This window comes from Pan troglodytes, chromosome 18 (assembly GCF_028858775.2).
Source record: "Pan troglodytes isolate AG18354 chromosome 18, NHGRI_mPanTro3-v2.0_pri, whole genome shotgun sequence".
In the NCBI taxonomy this organism is placed as follows: domain Eukaryota; kingdom Metazoa; phylum Chordata; class Mammalia; order Primates; family Hominidae; genus Pan; species Pan troglodytes.
The window spans coordinates 65,641,128-65,658,323 of NC_072416.2; the positions used below are offsets into that span (position 1 = coordinate 65,641,128).

Genomic DNA, 17,196 nt, shown 5'->3' on the forward strand with positions numbered 1-17,196 from the left:
TTTATTTTATGGTGTTTAAAATCTCAATCATTTCCTCTGATTTCTCTTACTACTTAGGCTTCTAAGCACAAAGCCTTCCTCATTTTTAGAAAGCTGTTCACCTTTTTCTTTTTAAAGTTTTTTGTGTGTTTTTGTTTGTTTTGTTTCATTTTGAGACAGGGTCTCACTCTGCCGCCCAGGCTGGAGTACAGTGGCACAATCATGGCTCACTGCAGCCTCAACCTCCCCAGGTTCAGGAGATCCTCCCACCTCAGCCTCCTGAATAGCTGAGACCCCAGGCGCACACCACCATGCCCAGCTGACTTTTTGTATTTTTAGTAGAGATGGAGTGTCTCCATGTTTCCCAAGCCAATCTCGAACTCCTGGGCTCAAGCGATCTGCTGGCCTTGGCCTCTCAGTGTTTGAATTACAGGCGTAAGTCTCTGTACCTGGCCACTAATGCTTTTTTTTTTTTTATTTTGATACAGAGTCTCGCTCTGTTGCCCAGGCTGAAGTGCAGTGGCATGATCTTGACTCACTACAACCTCCACCTCCTGGGTTCAAGCAGTTCTCTGCCTCAGCCTCCCGAGTAGTTGGGATTACAGGCGCCCGCCACTAAGCACAGTTAATTTCTGTATTTTTAGTGGAGACGGGGTTTCACCATGTTGGCCAGGCTGGTCTTGAACTCCTGACCTTGTTATCCACCTGCCTTGGCCTCCCAAAGTGCTGAGATTACAGGCGTGAGCCACCACACTTGGCCCTGCCAATGCTTCTTTGTTTCATACAACAGATACATTCCAAATGGATTAAAGATAACTTCCGTTTTTTTCCTACATAGTTAACTGTTTTTCTGGTACCTTTTATGCAGTAATTCTCTTTTCCCTACTGATTTAAAACGACAGCTTTTTATTTGCTAGGCTTTGTTTCTGGATTCTCTTTTCTGTTTAAATTGTCTGCCTATAGTAGTAACAGTACCACATTATATGAATTATGTAGCTTTATGGATATAGATAATAGTGTCGCTACTTAGTGAGGTTTTTTAAATGCCTCCTGGAGGAGTTTGGGGCTGGAGGGGAAGGGTTGTTTTCTTTTTGGTTTTGTTTTTCTTAGTTTTTTTTAGACCATATCTCACTTTATTGCCCAGGCCAGAGTGCAGAGGCATGATCACTACTCACTGTAGCCTTAACCTCCTGGGCTCAAGCGATCGTCCCAGCTTAGCCTCCAGTTAGCTGGGACTACAGGCATACACCATCACACCTGACTAATTTTTTAAAGTTTTTGTAGAGATGGTGTCCTACTGTGTTGCCCAGGCCTGGTCTCAGACTCCTGTGCTCAAACAATCCACTCTCCTCAGCCTCCCAAAGTCCTAGCAATCAGGTGTGAGCCACTGCACCTGGCCAGTGGAAGAGTTTTATAATCTTCAAATAGACCCTGCACATTTTCAGTTCACGTTATTCTTTTTCTTGTATCTTTTTATGTTTATGTATATTTTCCTATATTTATTGAATAGATTGTATATACACTTTCAAGTTTATAGCCCATCTTGTTCCAGAAAGAACTTGAAGAAATATTTAGGAAAGACAGATAATAAGTGATATAAATAAACCAGAAAATACAAATTATATAGAAAGTTATTATTACATGGTTTGAGAGGCAACAAATTAATCAAGCTGTAGCCAGCTAAAAAAATGGCAACATGATCCTGTTACATAGGTTTCACAATGAAGAAAAGCTTTTCCAAGTATTTAACTCCCAGTGCAATTTCTCCCACATATCTTTTAGTGTAAGCTAAGGCATGATGCCAAAGTGAAACTCGATAAAAGCAATTCTGTAGGGGATAAGGCCATGTGGCCCAAGTATACCCAGCTTTCTGATGGTCTGGCATAATTCTGGGATAAAGCCTAGACTAGAATGCTGAATTCCACAGAGAGGTCAAGTCAGATAAGGACAGAAAAGCCTCGGTGGATTTACCAATTAAAGGCCATTGCTGGCCTCAGAGCAGCTCTGTAAAGTATTGGGGATCAGAAACCAAACTGGTGAGTGGAAAGTAAGGAAAGAATTAGAGACAGCAAGTGTTAAGTTGAGCGTGGTAGGAAAAAAGAGATGACAGATACTAAATCCTGCATTGGGGTTGAGGGGAGTTATAAATGGGCAAGATTTAAGCAACATAGAGCTAGCTAAGAAGTGGCTGAAGTGGCCGGGTGTGGTGGCTGAAGCGGCTGGATGTGGTGGCTCACGCTTGTAATCCCAGCACTTTGGGAGGCCGAGGCGGGCGGATCACGAGGTCAGGAGATCGAGACCATCCTGGCCAACGTGGTGAAACCTCGTCTCTAGTAAAAATACAAAAACTAGTTGGGCCTGGTGGAACGCGCTGGTAGTCCCAGCTGCTCAGGAGGCTGAGGCAAGAGAATCGCTTGAACCTGGGAGGCAGAGGTTGCAGTGAGCCGAGGTTGTGCCACTGCACTCCAGCCTGGGCAACAGAACGAGAATCTGTCTCAAAGAAAAAAAAAATAAGTGGCTGAAGCAAGAGGAGGAAGAACTGATCCATGCCCCCTAAGGATACAGGCCTCTGGGGTCTCTGTGTTGGAGCCTAGGCCCTTGCATCCTCACACTCACCAGTCAGCAGGGGCAGAGAAGCATTGAGATGCCAGTTTTCCTTCCTTTTAGCCCCTCATCCCCGATTGCCTGGATTGTTCTTCCTCAGTCTGGAGGAACCTCCTGTTCATCCTCTACACAGAAGTTGACTGAATAATAAAAATTTTTTATCTAAGCTTCACTTTTTCACCTAGATGATAGAGAAACACAATGAGGATCTGGTCTTAGGAGCTCCATTTTATGGTGATACCACAGTCCGGATGACTAACCCACCCACTTTGCCAAGCTCATTTAGTTGGTTAGTGATGGATTGGGTATACTGGAATTTCTGTTTATTCCCTGTCCAGTGTCATTGAGTTGAAGGTGACAGCCAAACATTAGTAGATCCTTTAGGCAGTGAAACTGGGATTGCAGATATGGATTGGAAAGACCTCTGTGTAGAAACAGTGGAAGTTAAAAGGCTAGTGCAGTGGGCGGCTACGGAGCCTTGGTGTGCTCAGGGGGGCTGGTGAAAGAGTACTCAGAGACGAAGGGAGCTAAGGGAGGAAAGAGGCTTATGAAGGAATAGGATGAGTTTCATCTTGTCAGATGCCAGAGAAACTGAGATTTAGAAAGAGGGAAAGGCCCTTGGGTTGACTCTGGTGGTTCTTGATGGATGGTACCTGTGGGCCAAACAAAGGGGCCTCAGAGGGCTAAGGAGGGAGTTGAGTCCTTTTTAGTAAGGACAGATATTTAAATTTATTATATATTTTTATTTATTTTATTTTTGAGGAACAGGGTCTCACTGACTCTGTTGCCCAGGTTGGAGTTCAATGGTGTAATCTCAGCTCACTGTAACCTCTGTGTCCTAGGCTCAAATGATCCTCCTGCCTCAGCCTCCCAAGTAGCTGGGGTTACAGGCATGCACCACCATGCCTGGCTATATTTTGTAGAGATGATGTTTCACCATGTTGCCAAAGCTGGTCTCGAACTCCTGGACTCAAGGGATCTGCCCACCTCAGCCTCCCAAAGTCCTGGGATTACAGGTGTGAGCCACCATGCCCAGCCTGGCTAATGTGTGTTTTTTAAAATTTGTTTTTAGAGATGGGGTCTCCCCATGTTGCCCGTGCTGGGCTTGAACTCTTGGGCTCAAGTGATCTACTTCAGCCTCCCAAAGTGCTGGGATTACAGGCTTGAGCCATCACACCTAGTCGTAAGGACAGATTTTTTGAGATAGAGCAAAGCCATATATAGAAGTGTATATAAATTCCATATATAGTATGATTTCATATATATACAAAATATATACCTTTAACTGAATAGCTGAGAAAACAGCATCAGAATATTAGGTGATTTTCGTAATCTGGAGGAAAAAAAATGTGTCCTGTAAGTAAATTAAAACCGCTTTGAGTGATATAAACTTCATTTTGGTGGCGATATTGGTCCACAAAAAATATTTGACGAAACCTAGAAGGCATGGGCGACTCAAGCAAGCATAGAGCCAAAAAATATGTAGGAATTAGAGTGAGTGGGTATGTTTTGTACTAAGAGGAACTGAGTATTTGAAAGCAGTAAAGAAAGGAGATGGATTGGAGCTGCTAGTGTCGGGAGAGGCAGCTAGAAGCGCAGTCCCCAGGGAGTGGGGAGAATGACCTGGTCCAGCCTATTGGTTACTTATTGATTCAGAGGAGAGACTCCCATCGTCTGGAAAGAAAGTAAAAGGAGAGATCCACTGCTTGATGGAATGCACTAAGGGGTGTGTGTGTGTGTGTTTTGTTTTTTAAGACAGAGTCTCACTCTGTCACCCAGTGTGTGTGTGTGTGTGTGTTTTGTTTTGTTTTGTTTTGTTTTTAAGACGGAGTCTCACTCTGTTACCCAGCCTGGAGTGCAGTGGCGTGATCTCGGCTCACTGCAAGCTCCACTTCTCGGGTTCATGCCATTCTCCCACCTCAGCCTTCCCAGTAGCTGGGACTACAGGTGCCTGTCACCACGCCCAGCTAATTTTGTTTTTGTATTTCTAGTCGAGATGGGGTTTCACCGTGTTAGCCAGGATGGTCTCGATCTCCTGACCTCGGGGATGCTCTGAGATTCTGAGCAGTGTATTGAGAGGCTGATGGCTTGCTACTTTGTGTCTGATTTTTCTCTATTAAAAATAGAAGCTATTGCTTTAAGACCGAGTAGATGCTGTTGTTTTGTGGACTTTATGCCATGTGTTTTTTTTCACAGTGAGACAGTACTCTGTCAGCTCAACTCCTTGGAAGCACAGTTGGTTTCTATTTGTACTCTTTTGTACCACTTCTTTTTCTACCTGGTTTATAATTCTGTGACCTCTTTTAGGTTGGACTTGGTTGTTTACAAGCAATTTTTTTTTTTTTGAGATGGAGTCTCCCTCTGTCACCCAGGCTGGAGTGCAGTGGCCCAATCTTGGCTCACTGCAGCCTCCGCCTCCAGGGTTCACACGATTCTCCTGCCTCAGCCTCCCAAATAGCTGGGACTATAGGCACCTGCCACCATAACTGGCTAATTTTCGTATTTTTAGTAGAGATGGGGTTTCACCATGTAGGTCAGGCTGGTCTTGAACTCCTGACCTCAGATGATCCGCCTGCCTCGGCCTCCCAAAGTGCTGGGATTACAGGCGTGAGCCACTCAGCCCAGCCTGTTTACAGGCAATTTTTAACATTTTAAGTTTTCAAATTCACACCAGAGACCAGATAGAATTTTTTTCTGTTGTCTTCAAGTTGTAGCATCAAATTATATGCTACAAAATCCTGGAGACCACAAAGATTGTTTTTCCTCTACCAATTTTATTATTGAGGATATTTAAATAGTCCGGGATTCTGTAGTGACTCTGGCAGGGTCACCACATTTACATTCACAGCATCTCAATTTTTTGTTCTTTGGTACCTTTTCTGAGAATGTCACTCTGAAGTAAATTGGGCTTTTTGTATGTTCCCTAGCTCCAGACATCTGGATTATCATTCCCTTTGCAGGGATACTAACTTTTGGGGCTTTTCAGGGACTGAAAAACTTCTCTTAAAAAGTTTTTTTCTGGGGGCTGGGCACGGTGGTTCATGCCTTTAATCCCAGCACTTTGGGAGGCCAAGGCCAGCAGATTACCTGAGGTCGGGAGTTCGAGACCAGCCTGACCAACATGGAGAAACCCCGTCTCTCCTAAAAATACAAAATTAGCCAGGTGTGGTGGCGCATGCCTGTAGTCCCAGCTACTTAGGAGGCTGAGGCAGGAGAATCGCTTGAACCCAGGAGTCAGAGGTTGTGTTCAGCCGAGATTGCGCCATTGCACACCAGCCTAGGCAACAAGAGTGAAACTCCATCTCCAAAAAAAAAAAAAGAAAAGAAAATCTTAATGGGGAAACAGTAATAGTATAATGTTAAATTGCAAAATCTAATTCTGTGGGTCAAGGGTGGGACCTGAAGTTCTGTGTTTTTAAGAAGCCAGTGCTGCTGGTCCTCAGACCATACTTTGAATAACAAGTACAAAGTTGTGCTGTCCGGTAAGGAAGCCCCTAGCCTCATGTTGCTGTTGAGAATTTAGAGTTTTACTGGTTCAAATTAAGGTATGCTGTAAATGTAAGATATAGCTGGGCACGACGGCACATACCTGTAATCACAGCACTTTGGTAGTCTAAGATGGGACAATAACTTGAGGCTGGGAGTTCAAGACCAGCCTGGGCAACACACCTCTACAAAAAAAAAAATTACAAAAAAAAAAAACATTAGGCCGGGCGGAGTGGCTCACACCTGTAATCCCAGCACTTTGGGAGGCTGAGGTGGGGGATCACGAGGTCAGGAGATCGAGACCATCCTGCCTAACATGGTGAAACCCCGTCCCTACTAAAAATACAAAAACAAAATTAGCTGGGAATGCTAGTGGGTGCCTGTAGTCCCAGCTACTCAGGAGGCTGAGGTGGGAGAATGGCATGAACCCGGGAGGCGGAGCTTGCAGTGAGCCAAGATCAAGTCCCTGCACTCCAGCCTGGGCGACAGAGGGAGACTCCCTCTCAAAAAAAAAAGGCTGGGCGCGGTGGCTCACACCTGTAATCCCGGTACTTTGGGAGGCCAAGGCGGGCGGATCAGGAGGTCAGGAGATAAGAGACCATCCTGGCTAACACGGTGAAACCCCGTCTCTACTAAAAGTACAAAAAATTAGCCGGGCGTGGTGACAGGCGCCTGTAGTCCCAGCTACTTGGGAGGCTGAGGCAGGAGAATGGCGTTAACCCAGTAGGTGGAGCTTGCAGTGAGCTGAGATCGCGCCACTGCACTTCAGCCTGGGCAACAGTGCAAGACTCTGTCTCAAAAAAAAAAAAAAAAATTAGAGGCCAGGCACGGTGGTTTATGCCTGTAATCCTAGCAATTTGGGAGGCTGAGGCGGGCAGATGACTTGAGCCCAGGAGTTCGAGACCAGTCTGTGCAACATGGTGAAACCCCACTTTTACTAAAAATACAAAAAAATTAGCCTGGTGCCTGGTATGAACCTGTAGTCCCAGCTACTCGGGAGGCTGAGGTGGGAGAATCACCTGAGCCCAGGAAGTCAAGGCTGCAATGAGCCATGACCATTCTGCTGCACTCCAGCCTGGGCAACAGAGGAAACCCCGTCTCAAAAAAAAAAAAAAAAAAAAAGAAAGAAAGAAAATTAATTGAGCATGGTGGCATAAACTGTAGTCCTAGCTACTTGGCAGACTGAGGCAGGAGGATCACTGGAGCCCAGGAGTTGGAGGTTACAGTGAGCTGTGATCCTACCACTGCACTCCAGTCTGGGCAACAGAGCAAGTCTGTGTCTCAAATATAATAATTTTTTTTTGTTAGTTTTGTTTTTGTTTTGTTTGTTTGTTTTTGAGACAGAGTCTCGCTCTGTTGCCAGGCTGGAGTGCAGTGGCGCGATCTTGGCTCATTGCAAGCTCCACCTCCCAGGTTCACGCCATTCTCCTGCCTCAGCCTCCCGAGTAGCTGGGACTATAGGCATCCGCCACCACGCCCGGCTAATTTTTGTATTTTTAGTAGAGACAGGATTTCGCCATGTTAGCCAGGATGGTCTGTATCTCCTGACCTCATGATCCACCTGCCTTGGCCTCCCAAAGTGTTGGGATTACAGACATGAGCCACCATACCCGGCCAACAATTTTTTAAATTGATGAAACCTTGAAATGATATTTTGGACATACCAGGTTAAGTAAAATAGATTACTAAAATTAATTTCACCAGGGTTTGTTGTTTTTTTTTTTTTTTTTACTTTTTAATATGAATTTTTTTTACTTAAAATTACATATAATGTGGCTTATGTTTGTGGCTTGCATTATATTTCTATTGAACAGTGCCAGCATAGAGAATTTATATTCTAAAGATAATCTGTCTGAACAGTACTGAGTATATAAAATTAATTATAGTTAGGATTATGCTTAGTCTTTTACAATCAGAGGTATAAATGAGATCTTTTTTTTTTTTTTTTTTTTTTTTTTGAGACAGTCTCGCTCTGTCTCCCAGGCTGGAGTGCAGTGGCGCAATCTTGGCTCATGGCAAGCTTCGCCTTCCGGGTTCACGCCATTCTCCTGCCTCAGCCTCCTGAGTAGCTGGGACTACAGGCACCCGCCACCACTCCTGGCTAATTTTTTGTATTTTTTAGTAGAGATGGTGTTTCACCGTGTTAGCCAGGATGGTCTTGGTCTCCTGACCCTCATGATCCACCCGCCTTGGCCTCCCAAAGTGCTGGGATTACAGGCGTGAGCCACCACGCTTGGCCTAAATGACATCTTATAATAAAAATGCTAGCACTTTGCTCATTTTTAATTTATAGGTGAATTATAAAGCATTCTACAAATGTTCTTTGATCCCCACCTTCTGCGGTAACATTTTTTTATATTTGTCCCCACTGTCATGGAACAGCATAGTAAGAAGCCTTTGCATTGGATGTTGTTGTATTTTTCTCTTGGTTGTTGAGAACAAGGGACTAATGAAAGAAAGAAGGTAATGGAAGAATAAACCAAACTGGCAACCCAACAACCTCGGGAGTTTACCTTGAGCCTTGTTTTTTTCCAGGCAGATGGTGGGGTTTGCTGAATCTGTCCAAAAGTATATGTTGCTTCAAGCCCGGCTTTTGCCCTTAAAGAGCTTTCACACCCAACTGGGAAAATAGATCGTTTTGAGAAAATTTTAAGTGCTAAACTGTGTCCTTATTTTATCAGAAACACATTTGGAGCAAAGTAGTGGCCACAAGAACCTCAGAAAGCTTTGTTGTGCCAAGGATGAGCTGGTGTTCAGAGGAGTGGATCAGACGTAAAGTACAGAGTGAAGACAGGGAGATGACAGTAGGAACTGTGTCTGGATGAAAAGACAGCTTGACTGAAGGGGAGAGTGCTAGAGGGCAAGACATAAATCTGAATAGGTTATCATGGGGTCAGGTACGAAGGGGCTTTGTGAGCCAGAAGGCTGGTAAGTGCATCATGTAGTTTTTGCAAAAGTAGAGACACACTTTTTGAGGAAATTAAGTCTTGTTCTTTGTGAAATGAGTGAATCTTTACTTCTCTGCCCAGAAAGCATAAGTGGGTTTCCATTGCCAGTCATCTGAGATATTTTGTTATTCAAGACCGTCCAAACTATGGGGGGCAACCAGCACATCTTTCACCTGTCTTACTACCCTCTCCTCTGTCCTGTGCTTTAAGCCAGTTCTTTTTCTTACTCATAACTAATTCCCACATGTATTTATTGTACCCAGAAATCCAAACCTTTCCCCTACAGAATACATCCTCTGCCCTCCACTGTCAAACTCTGCCTTTAAATGTCCTGTTCATGTTTCAGGGTTCCATTCAAATTCCACATTTATGAAGCATTTTTCTATCACACCTGGTTATGTTATCTTTTTCCAAACCTATGTAATTTCACCTTGAACCATTGTGCTACCTATTTTGTCCTTTATGTTAGACAGTAACTCCTAGAATGTAGGACCAGGCCTCCCAAAATGCTGGGATTACAGGCGTGAGCCACCACGCCCGGCCCCTATTTTACTCTTGTTTAGGTAATGTCATTCTCTCTGTAGTTCTTGTGCTGCCTCTCAGGTGGTCCTGGCTTAAGGAGTCTTCTCTGACTGCTATCATGGATATAATACAATGTTAAGGTGCCTAGACAGAGAATTGGAGAAAAGTGTGTCTAATAGAACTAACAAAAGCTTCGTTTGAGCTGTATTCTTGGCCAAAAATACAAAACACTTCAATGTTTTGTTTTGGGGTTTTTTTTGTTGTTGTTGTTGTTGTTTTTTCTTTTTGAGACATAGTTTCACTCTTATCGCCCAGGCTCCAGGCTGGAGTGCAGTGGCACTCGGCTCACTGCAATCTCCGCCTCCAGGCTTCAAGCAATTCTCGAGCCTCACTCAGCCTTCCAAGTAGCTGGGATTAGAGGCACACCCCACCACACTCAGCTATATATGTTTTATTTTATTTTAATTGTTATTATTATTTTAATTATTATTATTTTTTTGAGACAGAGGCTTGCTCTTTGCCCTGGCTGGAGGGAGTACAGTGGCCCAATCTAAGCTCACTGCAACCTCCACCTCCCAGGTTCAAGCAATTCTTCTGTCTCGGCCTCCTGAGTAGCTGGGATTACAGGCATGTGCCACCACACCTGGCTAATTTTTGTATTTTTAATAGAAACGGGGTTTTGCCGTGTTGGCCAGGCTTGTCTCCATCTCCTGACTTCAAGTGATCTGCCCGCCTCGGCCTCCCAAAATGCTGGGATTACAGGCCTGAGCCACCACGCCTGGCCCCTATTTTACTCTTGTTTAGGTAATGTCATTCACAAGATTTTTGTTTGTTTTTTATTTTTTGTTTTTGAGACCGAGTCTCACTCTGTCGCCCAGGCTGGAATGCAGGGGCACTTTCTCAGCTCGCTGCAACCTCCACCTCCAGGGTTCAAGTTCTTTTCGTGCCTCAGCCTTCCAAGTAGCTGGGATTACAGGTGCACACCGCCACGCCTGGCTAATTTTTGTATTTTTAGTAGAGATGGGGTTTTGCCATGTTAGCCAGGCTGGTCTTGAACTCCTGGCCTCAACTGATCCACCAGCCTTGGCCTCCCAAAGTGCTGGGATTACAGGCGTGAGCTACCGTGCCCGGCCCATTCACAAGATATAAGAGCCAAAAACTATGAATTGGCTGATTTGTTTTCTGCTTTCTATTATATATTCAATTTGGTTGGCATTTATTGAGTACTTACCATCCTGGGCACAGTGCTAAAGAGTAAAAACCGTGGCTGGGCGTGGTGGCTCACGCCTGTAGTCCCAGCACTTTGGGAGGCCGAGGCGGACAGATCACGAGGTCAGAAGTTCAAGACCAGCCTGGCCAACATAGTGAAACCCCGTATCTGCTAAAAATACAGAAAATTAGCCAGGTGTGGTGGTGGGCACCTGTAATCCCAACTACTCCGGAGGCTGAAGCAGGAGAATCACTTAAACCTGGGAGGCAGAGGTTGCAGTGAGCCAAGATCACGCCATTGCACTCCAGCCTGGGCGACAGTGCGAGACTCCGACTCAAAAAAAAAAAAAAAAAAAATAGTAAAAACCGGTTGGGCGCAGTGGCTCACACCTGTAATCCCAGCACATTGGGAGGCCGAGGCAGGCGGATCACGAGGTCAGGAAATCAAGACCATCCTGGCTAACATGGCGAAACCCCGTCTCTACTAAAAATACAAAAAATTAGCCGGGCATGGTGGTGGGCGCCTGTAGTCCCAGCTACTCTGGAGGCTGAGGGAGGAGAATGGCGTGAACCTGGGAGGCGGAGCTTGCAGTGAGCGGAGATCGTGCCACTGCACTCTAGCCTGGGCAACAGAGCGAGACTCCGTCTCAAAATAAAAATAAAAAAAAAAACAAGCGACTTGTTAGATGTGGTTCTTATTCTCAGGGAATTCATGATCTCATTGTCAGGAGAGAGGTGAATGTCAAGTTGATGGTATGACATGGGCAGTTTTGTGCAGTGTCTGCAAACACGGCCATTGCAGTCTGGATCTAAGTTCTGAGTTTGGCTTCAAAAAACAAGGTCAAAAACCTTTGACAGGGTGGGGAAAATGGGGAATTGCTGTTGAGTGGGTATAAAGTTTCAGTTATGCAAGATGAGTAAGTTCTAGAGATCTGCTACACAACATAGTTCCTGTATTAATCGTATAGCATTATGCACTTTGAATTATGTTGAGGATGGATCTCTTGATAAATATTATCACCAAAAACAAAATACAAGGAAATTTTGGAGGTGTATTTAGTGTTTTTTTTTTTTCTTTTTTGAGACGGAGTTTCGTTCTTGTTGCCCAGGCTGCAGTACAATGGCGCAATCTTGGCTCACCGCAACCTCCACCTCCCGGGTCAAGCGATTCTCCTGCCTCAGCCTCCCAAGTAGCCAGGATTACAGGCATGCACCATCACACCTGGCTAATTTTGTATTTTTACTTAGGACGGGGTTTCTCCATGTTGTTCAGGCTGATCTCGTACTCCCGACCTCAGGTGATCCACACACCTCGGCCTCCCAAAGTGCTGGGATTATAGGCGTGAGCCACCACGTGCTTAATAAAGCTACCTTAATAAAGCTTTTTACAAAACATTGGCAGACCCGGGCACAGTGGCTCAGTCACACGTATAATCCCAGCACTTTGGGAGGCTTAGGTGGGAGGATTGCTTCAGCCCAGGAGTTCAAGGCCAGTCTGGAAATGTGGCAAGACCCCATAATTGCAGAAAATTAAGCTAATTCATATATGCATCATCTCACATCCTTGTCATTTTTTGTGATGAGAACACTTAAAAATCTGCTCTCAGTTATTTTCAGGTATACGTTATTATTAACTGTAATAGTCATGTTGTATAATAGATCTCTTGAACTTATTCCCACTGAAATTATATGTCCTTTACCAGTGTCTTCCCCACTACATGTGTAAGATTTAAATTAGTTTTGTTAGTAATTCTTTAATATCATCAGATATCCAGAGTTGAAATTTCTAATTGTCTTGTGTCACATCTTTTTCACCATTTATTGGTTTGAATCAGGATCCAAAGAAGATTCATGCATTGTGATTGATTACTGTCTCTTAGACTCTTTTATCTGTATCAGAGTTTCTCAGCCTTAGTGCTCTTGACATCTTGGGCCTGATAATTCTTTTTTTTTTTTTTTTGAGATGGAGTCTCGCTCTGTCGCCCAGGCTGGAGTGCAGTGGCGCGATCTCGGCTCACTGCAAGCTCCGCCTCCCAGGTTCATGCCATTCTCCTGCCTCAGCCTCCCAAGAGCTGGGACTACAGGCACCCGCCACCACGCCCGGCTAATTTTTTTGTATTTTTTAGTAGAGACGGGGTTTCACCGTGTTAGCCAGGATGGTCTCGATCTCCTGACCTCCGGTAATCTGCCCGCCTCAGCCTCCCAAAGTGCTGGGATTACAGGCGTGAGCCACCGTGCCTGGCCTGGCCTGATAATTCTTTGTGGTGGAGGACTGACCTGTGTCTTGGAGGATGTTTAATAGCATCTCTAGCTTTCACCCACGAGATAACAGTAGCACATCCCAGCCCAGTAGTGACAACCAAAAATGTGTTAGCCAAATGTTCCTAGAGGCAAAGTCACCCCAGGCTGAGAACTACTGATCTACTGGTTCTCCCTCCAATCAGTCTTCCCTTGTATTCTTCTTGTTATCTATTTGCAGAAGAACCTGAGTATAATCTTGCAGTGTTTCCCTCAGTATGGATTTCACTGATTTAATCCCTGTAGTATAATTTAACATCCTGAGTCACCAATTTCCTGTTAATTGGGTTGGATCTAGAGACTTGATTGGTTTCAGAGTTTTGGAGTTTGTTTGACAAAATTGCATTATAGGTAGTGGTTTTTTCTTTTTCTTTTTTTTTTTTTTTTTTTTGAGACGGAGTCTTGCTCTGTCCCCCACGCTGGAGCGCAGTGGTGCAATCTCGGCTCACTGCAAGCTCCGCCTCCTGAATTCAAGCTATTCTTCTGCCTCAGCCTCCCGAGTAGCTGGGACTACAGGCGCCCGCCACCATGCCCGGCTAATTTTTTTTGTATTTTTAGTAGAGACGGGGTTTCACCGTGTTAGCCAGGATGTTCTCGATCTCCTGACCTCGTGATCCGCCCGCCTCGGCCTCCCAAAGTGCTGGGATTACAGGCATGAGCCACTGCACCTGGCCAGTAGTGGTTGTTTCTTTCATCAAGAGGCACATGTCTGTTGTGTCTTTTTTAATATTAACAACCATTGATGCCTAATTCATTCACCAAAGGGTCTTTTTGTTTTAAAATGTGTATTTTTATTTAGACATGCTTTGCTTTAAATAACAATCTGTGTTCTCCCTTAATAAAGGCAGGGGAAATGGAAGGTGATGCAGTCGAAGCCATTGTGGAGGAGTCCGAAACTTTTATTAAAGGAAAGGAGAGAAAGACTTACCAGAGACGCCGGGAAGGGGGCCAGGAAGAAGATGCCTGCCACTTACCCCAGAACCAGACGGATGGGGGTGAGGTGGTCCAGGATGTCAACAGCAGTGTACAGATGGTGATGATGGAACAGCTGGACCCCACCCTTCTTCAGATGAAGACTGAAGTAATGGAGGGCACAGTGGCTCCAGAAGCAGAGGCTGCTGTGGACGATACCCAGATTATAACTTTACAGGTTGTAAATATGGAGGAACAGCCCATAAACATAGGAGAACTTCAGCTTGTTCAAGTACCTGTTCCTGTGACTGTACCTGTTGCTACCACTTCAGTAGAAGAACTTCAGGGGGCTTATGAAAATGAAGTGTCTAAAGAGGGCCTTGCGGAAAGTGAACCCATGATATGCCACACCCTACCTTTGCCTGAAGGGTTTCAGGTGGTTAAAGTGGGGGCCAATGGAGAGGTGGAGACACTAGAACAAGGGGAACTTCCACCCCAGGAAGATCCTAGTTGGCAAAAAGACCCAGACTATCAGCCACCAGCCAAAAAAACAAAGAAAACCAAAAAGAGCAAACTGCGTTATACAGAGGAGGGCAAAGATGTAGATGTGTCTGTCTACGATTTTGAGGAAGAACAGCAGGAGGGTCTGCTATCAGAGGTTAATGCAGAGAAAGTGGTTGGTAATATGAAGCCTCCAAAGCCAACAAAAATTAAAAAGAAAGGTAAAACGAGTTTATCCATAGTGGTTTCATAAAACCATTTTGGGATAAGCATACAACACAGTGCATATGCAAGTTGTTTTATATTAACCGTATTTGTAAAAGGTCGTTATGTGGGTACCGTTCTTTAAAACCAGTCTAAAATAAGTTTTTTCCAGATTGAATGCTCTTTTTTTAATCCCAAAGAAGAAGGAAATGTATTAGTGACATGAGATAATTATGACTTATATTGGGTTTTGTTATTAAAAGCTAATCAAATATATTTGTAGAAATTTAAGATTAGGATTAATCTTAACACTTTGAAACTCTGCAGCAAGTAAGTGTTTTATTTTGCACATAGGTGTAAAGAAGACATTCCAGTGTGAGCTTTGCAGTTACACGTGTCCACGGCGTTCAAATTTGGATCGTCACATGAAAAGCCACACTGATGAGAGACCACACAAGTGCCATCTCTGTGGCAGGGCATTCAGAACAGTCACCCTCCTGAGGAATCACCTTAACACACACACAGGTGCTGGATAAGAATGTTGGGGGCTACAACAGCAAATGCTCAGACTTGGCTTTTTAGTATTCATTCAAGCTGACTCCAGCGGGAATTTAAAGGAAGTTTTTATTATTTCTTATGATGCCCTTTTTGTAATCATGATTTTATTGTAAGCACTTGGACTTAGTTATTATAGACAAATGTAAAGAAAATTTAATGAAAAATAACAACACCCTCTCTCTTAAAAAAAAGAAGTCTCAGGCAATAGATGCCTGGTACTATGAGGAAGAATGTTAGAAATAGAAGTGAAATCCCAGTGAAACCCTGTCTCTACTAAAAATACAAAAAATTAGCTGGGTATGGTGGCGGGCGCCTGTAGTCCCAGCTACTCGGGAGGCTGAGGCAGGAGAATGGCGTGAACCCGGGAGGTGGAGCTTGCAGTGAGCCGAGATCCCGCCACTGCACTCCAGCCTGGGCGACAGTGCGAGTCTCCGTCTAAAAAAAAAGAAAAGAAAAGAAATAGAAGTGAAACCCTACCTTTATTTTAAAAAAAAAAAGTGGCCGGGTACAGTGGCTCACGCCTGTAATCCTAACACTTTGGGAGGCTGGGGTGGGCAGATCACTTGAGATTAGAAGTTGGAGACCAGCCTGGCCAACGTGACAAAATCCCATCCATCTCTACTAGAAATACATAAATTAGCCAGATGTGGTGGCGGGTGCCTGTAATCCCAGCTACTCAGGAGGCTCAGGCAGGAGAATCGCTTGAAACCTGGGAGGCAGACACTGCAATGAGCTGAGATAGTGCTACTGCACTCCAGCCTGGGCGACAGAGTGAGACTCCATCTCAAAAACAAACCTTAACATTTTTTGTTTCTGGTTGTTTCACGTCAAGGAAGGTAATTCATAATTTCAGAATGGAAAAGCTAAGGCACCATTCTGATAATTCAAACATTTATTTGAGCATCCTACTTACTTTAGTGTTCAGATATTCTGATATTAGCTTCATGTTGGCTGTGGCCAGGTTCCCTGAGGTCTCTAAAGTAGAAGGACTCTGTGCACTAAACCTCTCTTTAAGCTTTCCTGGGCTATTTGTTATCCCAGTATAGGAAGTTGGTTGCAAGTCTTCTCACATGGTTTTTCATGCAGAATAACTTCATTTCATATGACAACTCTTGTTTTTGATTTTTAGGTTTTTTAAAATTTCTAATGACAACCCTTGTTTTAGATTTGTTATGCTGGTTGTCAGATGACCATGATCAAGTGGGTGTTAATCATAAACAGTATGCTGCACATGGGCACATTCTTCACTAATGTGACTTACTTTTAAACATCTCCCTAATTTCTACTCAGACACTTGATAATATGTTTTATTTGATACTTTGAAGACACTAGGATGGGGCATATGACTAAATAAAAGTAACTGGGTAATCCCAGCACTTTGGAAATCCGATGGGGGGTAGATGACCTGAGGCCAGGAGTTCTAGACCAGCCCGGCCAACATGGCAAAACCGCCTCTGTACTGAAAATACAAAAAAATCAGCTGGGTGTAGTGGCACACGCCTGTAAACCCAGCTACTTGGGTGGCTGAGGCAGGAGAATCACTTGAATGCGGGAGACAGAGGTTGCAGTAAGCCAAGATTGTGCCACCGTACTCCAACCTAGGTGACAGAGCAAGACTCTGCCTCACCAAAATAAATAAATAAATGGCCCCATAACAGGACTTCCCAAGATGGGTGTGCCTTGATGTGGGCATTCTCTATCTGGTCTTCAGCTTTGAAAGTAAGAGGTACAGTCTATCTGGTTACTCAGCAGATTTGGCAAGACTGATTCATACCAACAAAACCCATAAGAGCAGATGCATACACCAAGAGTATCAGTTTATGGTGAGGAGTATACCTTTTCATGTTCCAGATGCAGTTGCATTGCATTCTAGGGGGCGCCTCTGCCTCTGTTACGATGCTGTAGCAGCCGGGGCGCCGTAGCTCTCGCCTGTAATCCCATCACTTTGGGAGGCCGAGGTGGGTGGATCACCTGA

The 17,196-nt window shown here is 44.4% G+C and overlaps 1 protein-coding gene across 3 annotated transcripts in view; it reads left to right on the forward strand.

Moving 5' to 3' along the window:
- Nucleotides 1-17,196, forward strand: part of CTCF (CCCTC-binding factor) — a 76,899-nt gene that overhangs the window by 34,659 nt on the left and 25,044 nt on the right. For all 3 annotated transcript variants that reach the window (XM_511035.9, XM_063797259.1, XM_054669431.2), the window contains exons 3-4: nucleotides 13,891-14,680; nucleotides 15,018-15,188. In XM_511035.9, the coding sequence (XP_511035.2) occupies nucleotides 13,900-14,680; nucleotides 15,018-15,188 (952 nt within the window). In that variant the 5' untranslated portion in view covers nucleotides 13,891-13,899. The remainder of the gene's footprint in view (nucleotides 1-13,890; nucleotides 14,681-15,017; nucleotides 15,189-17,196) is intronic.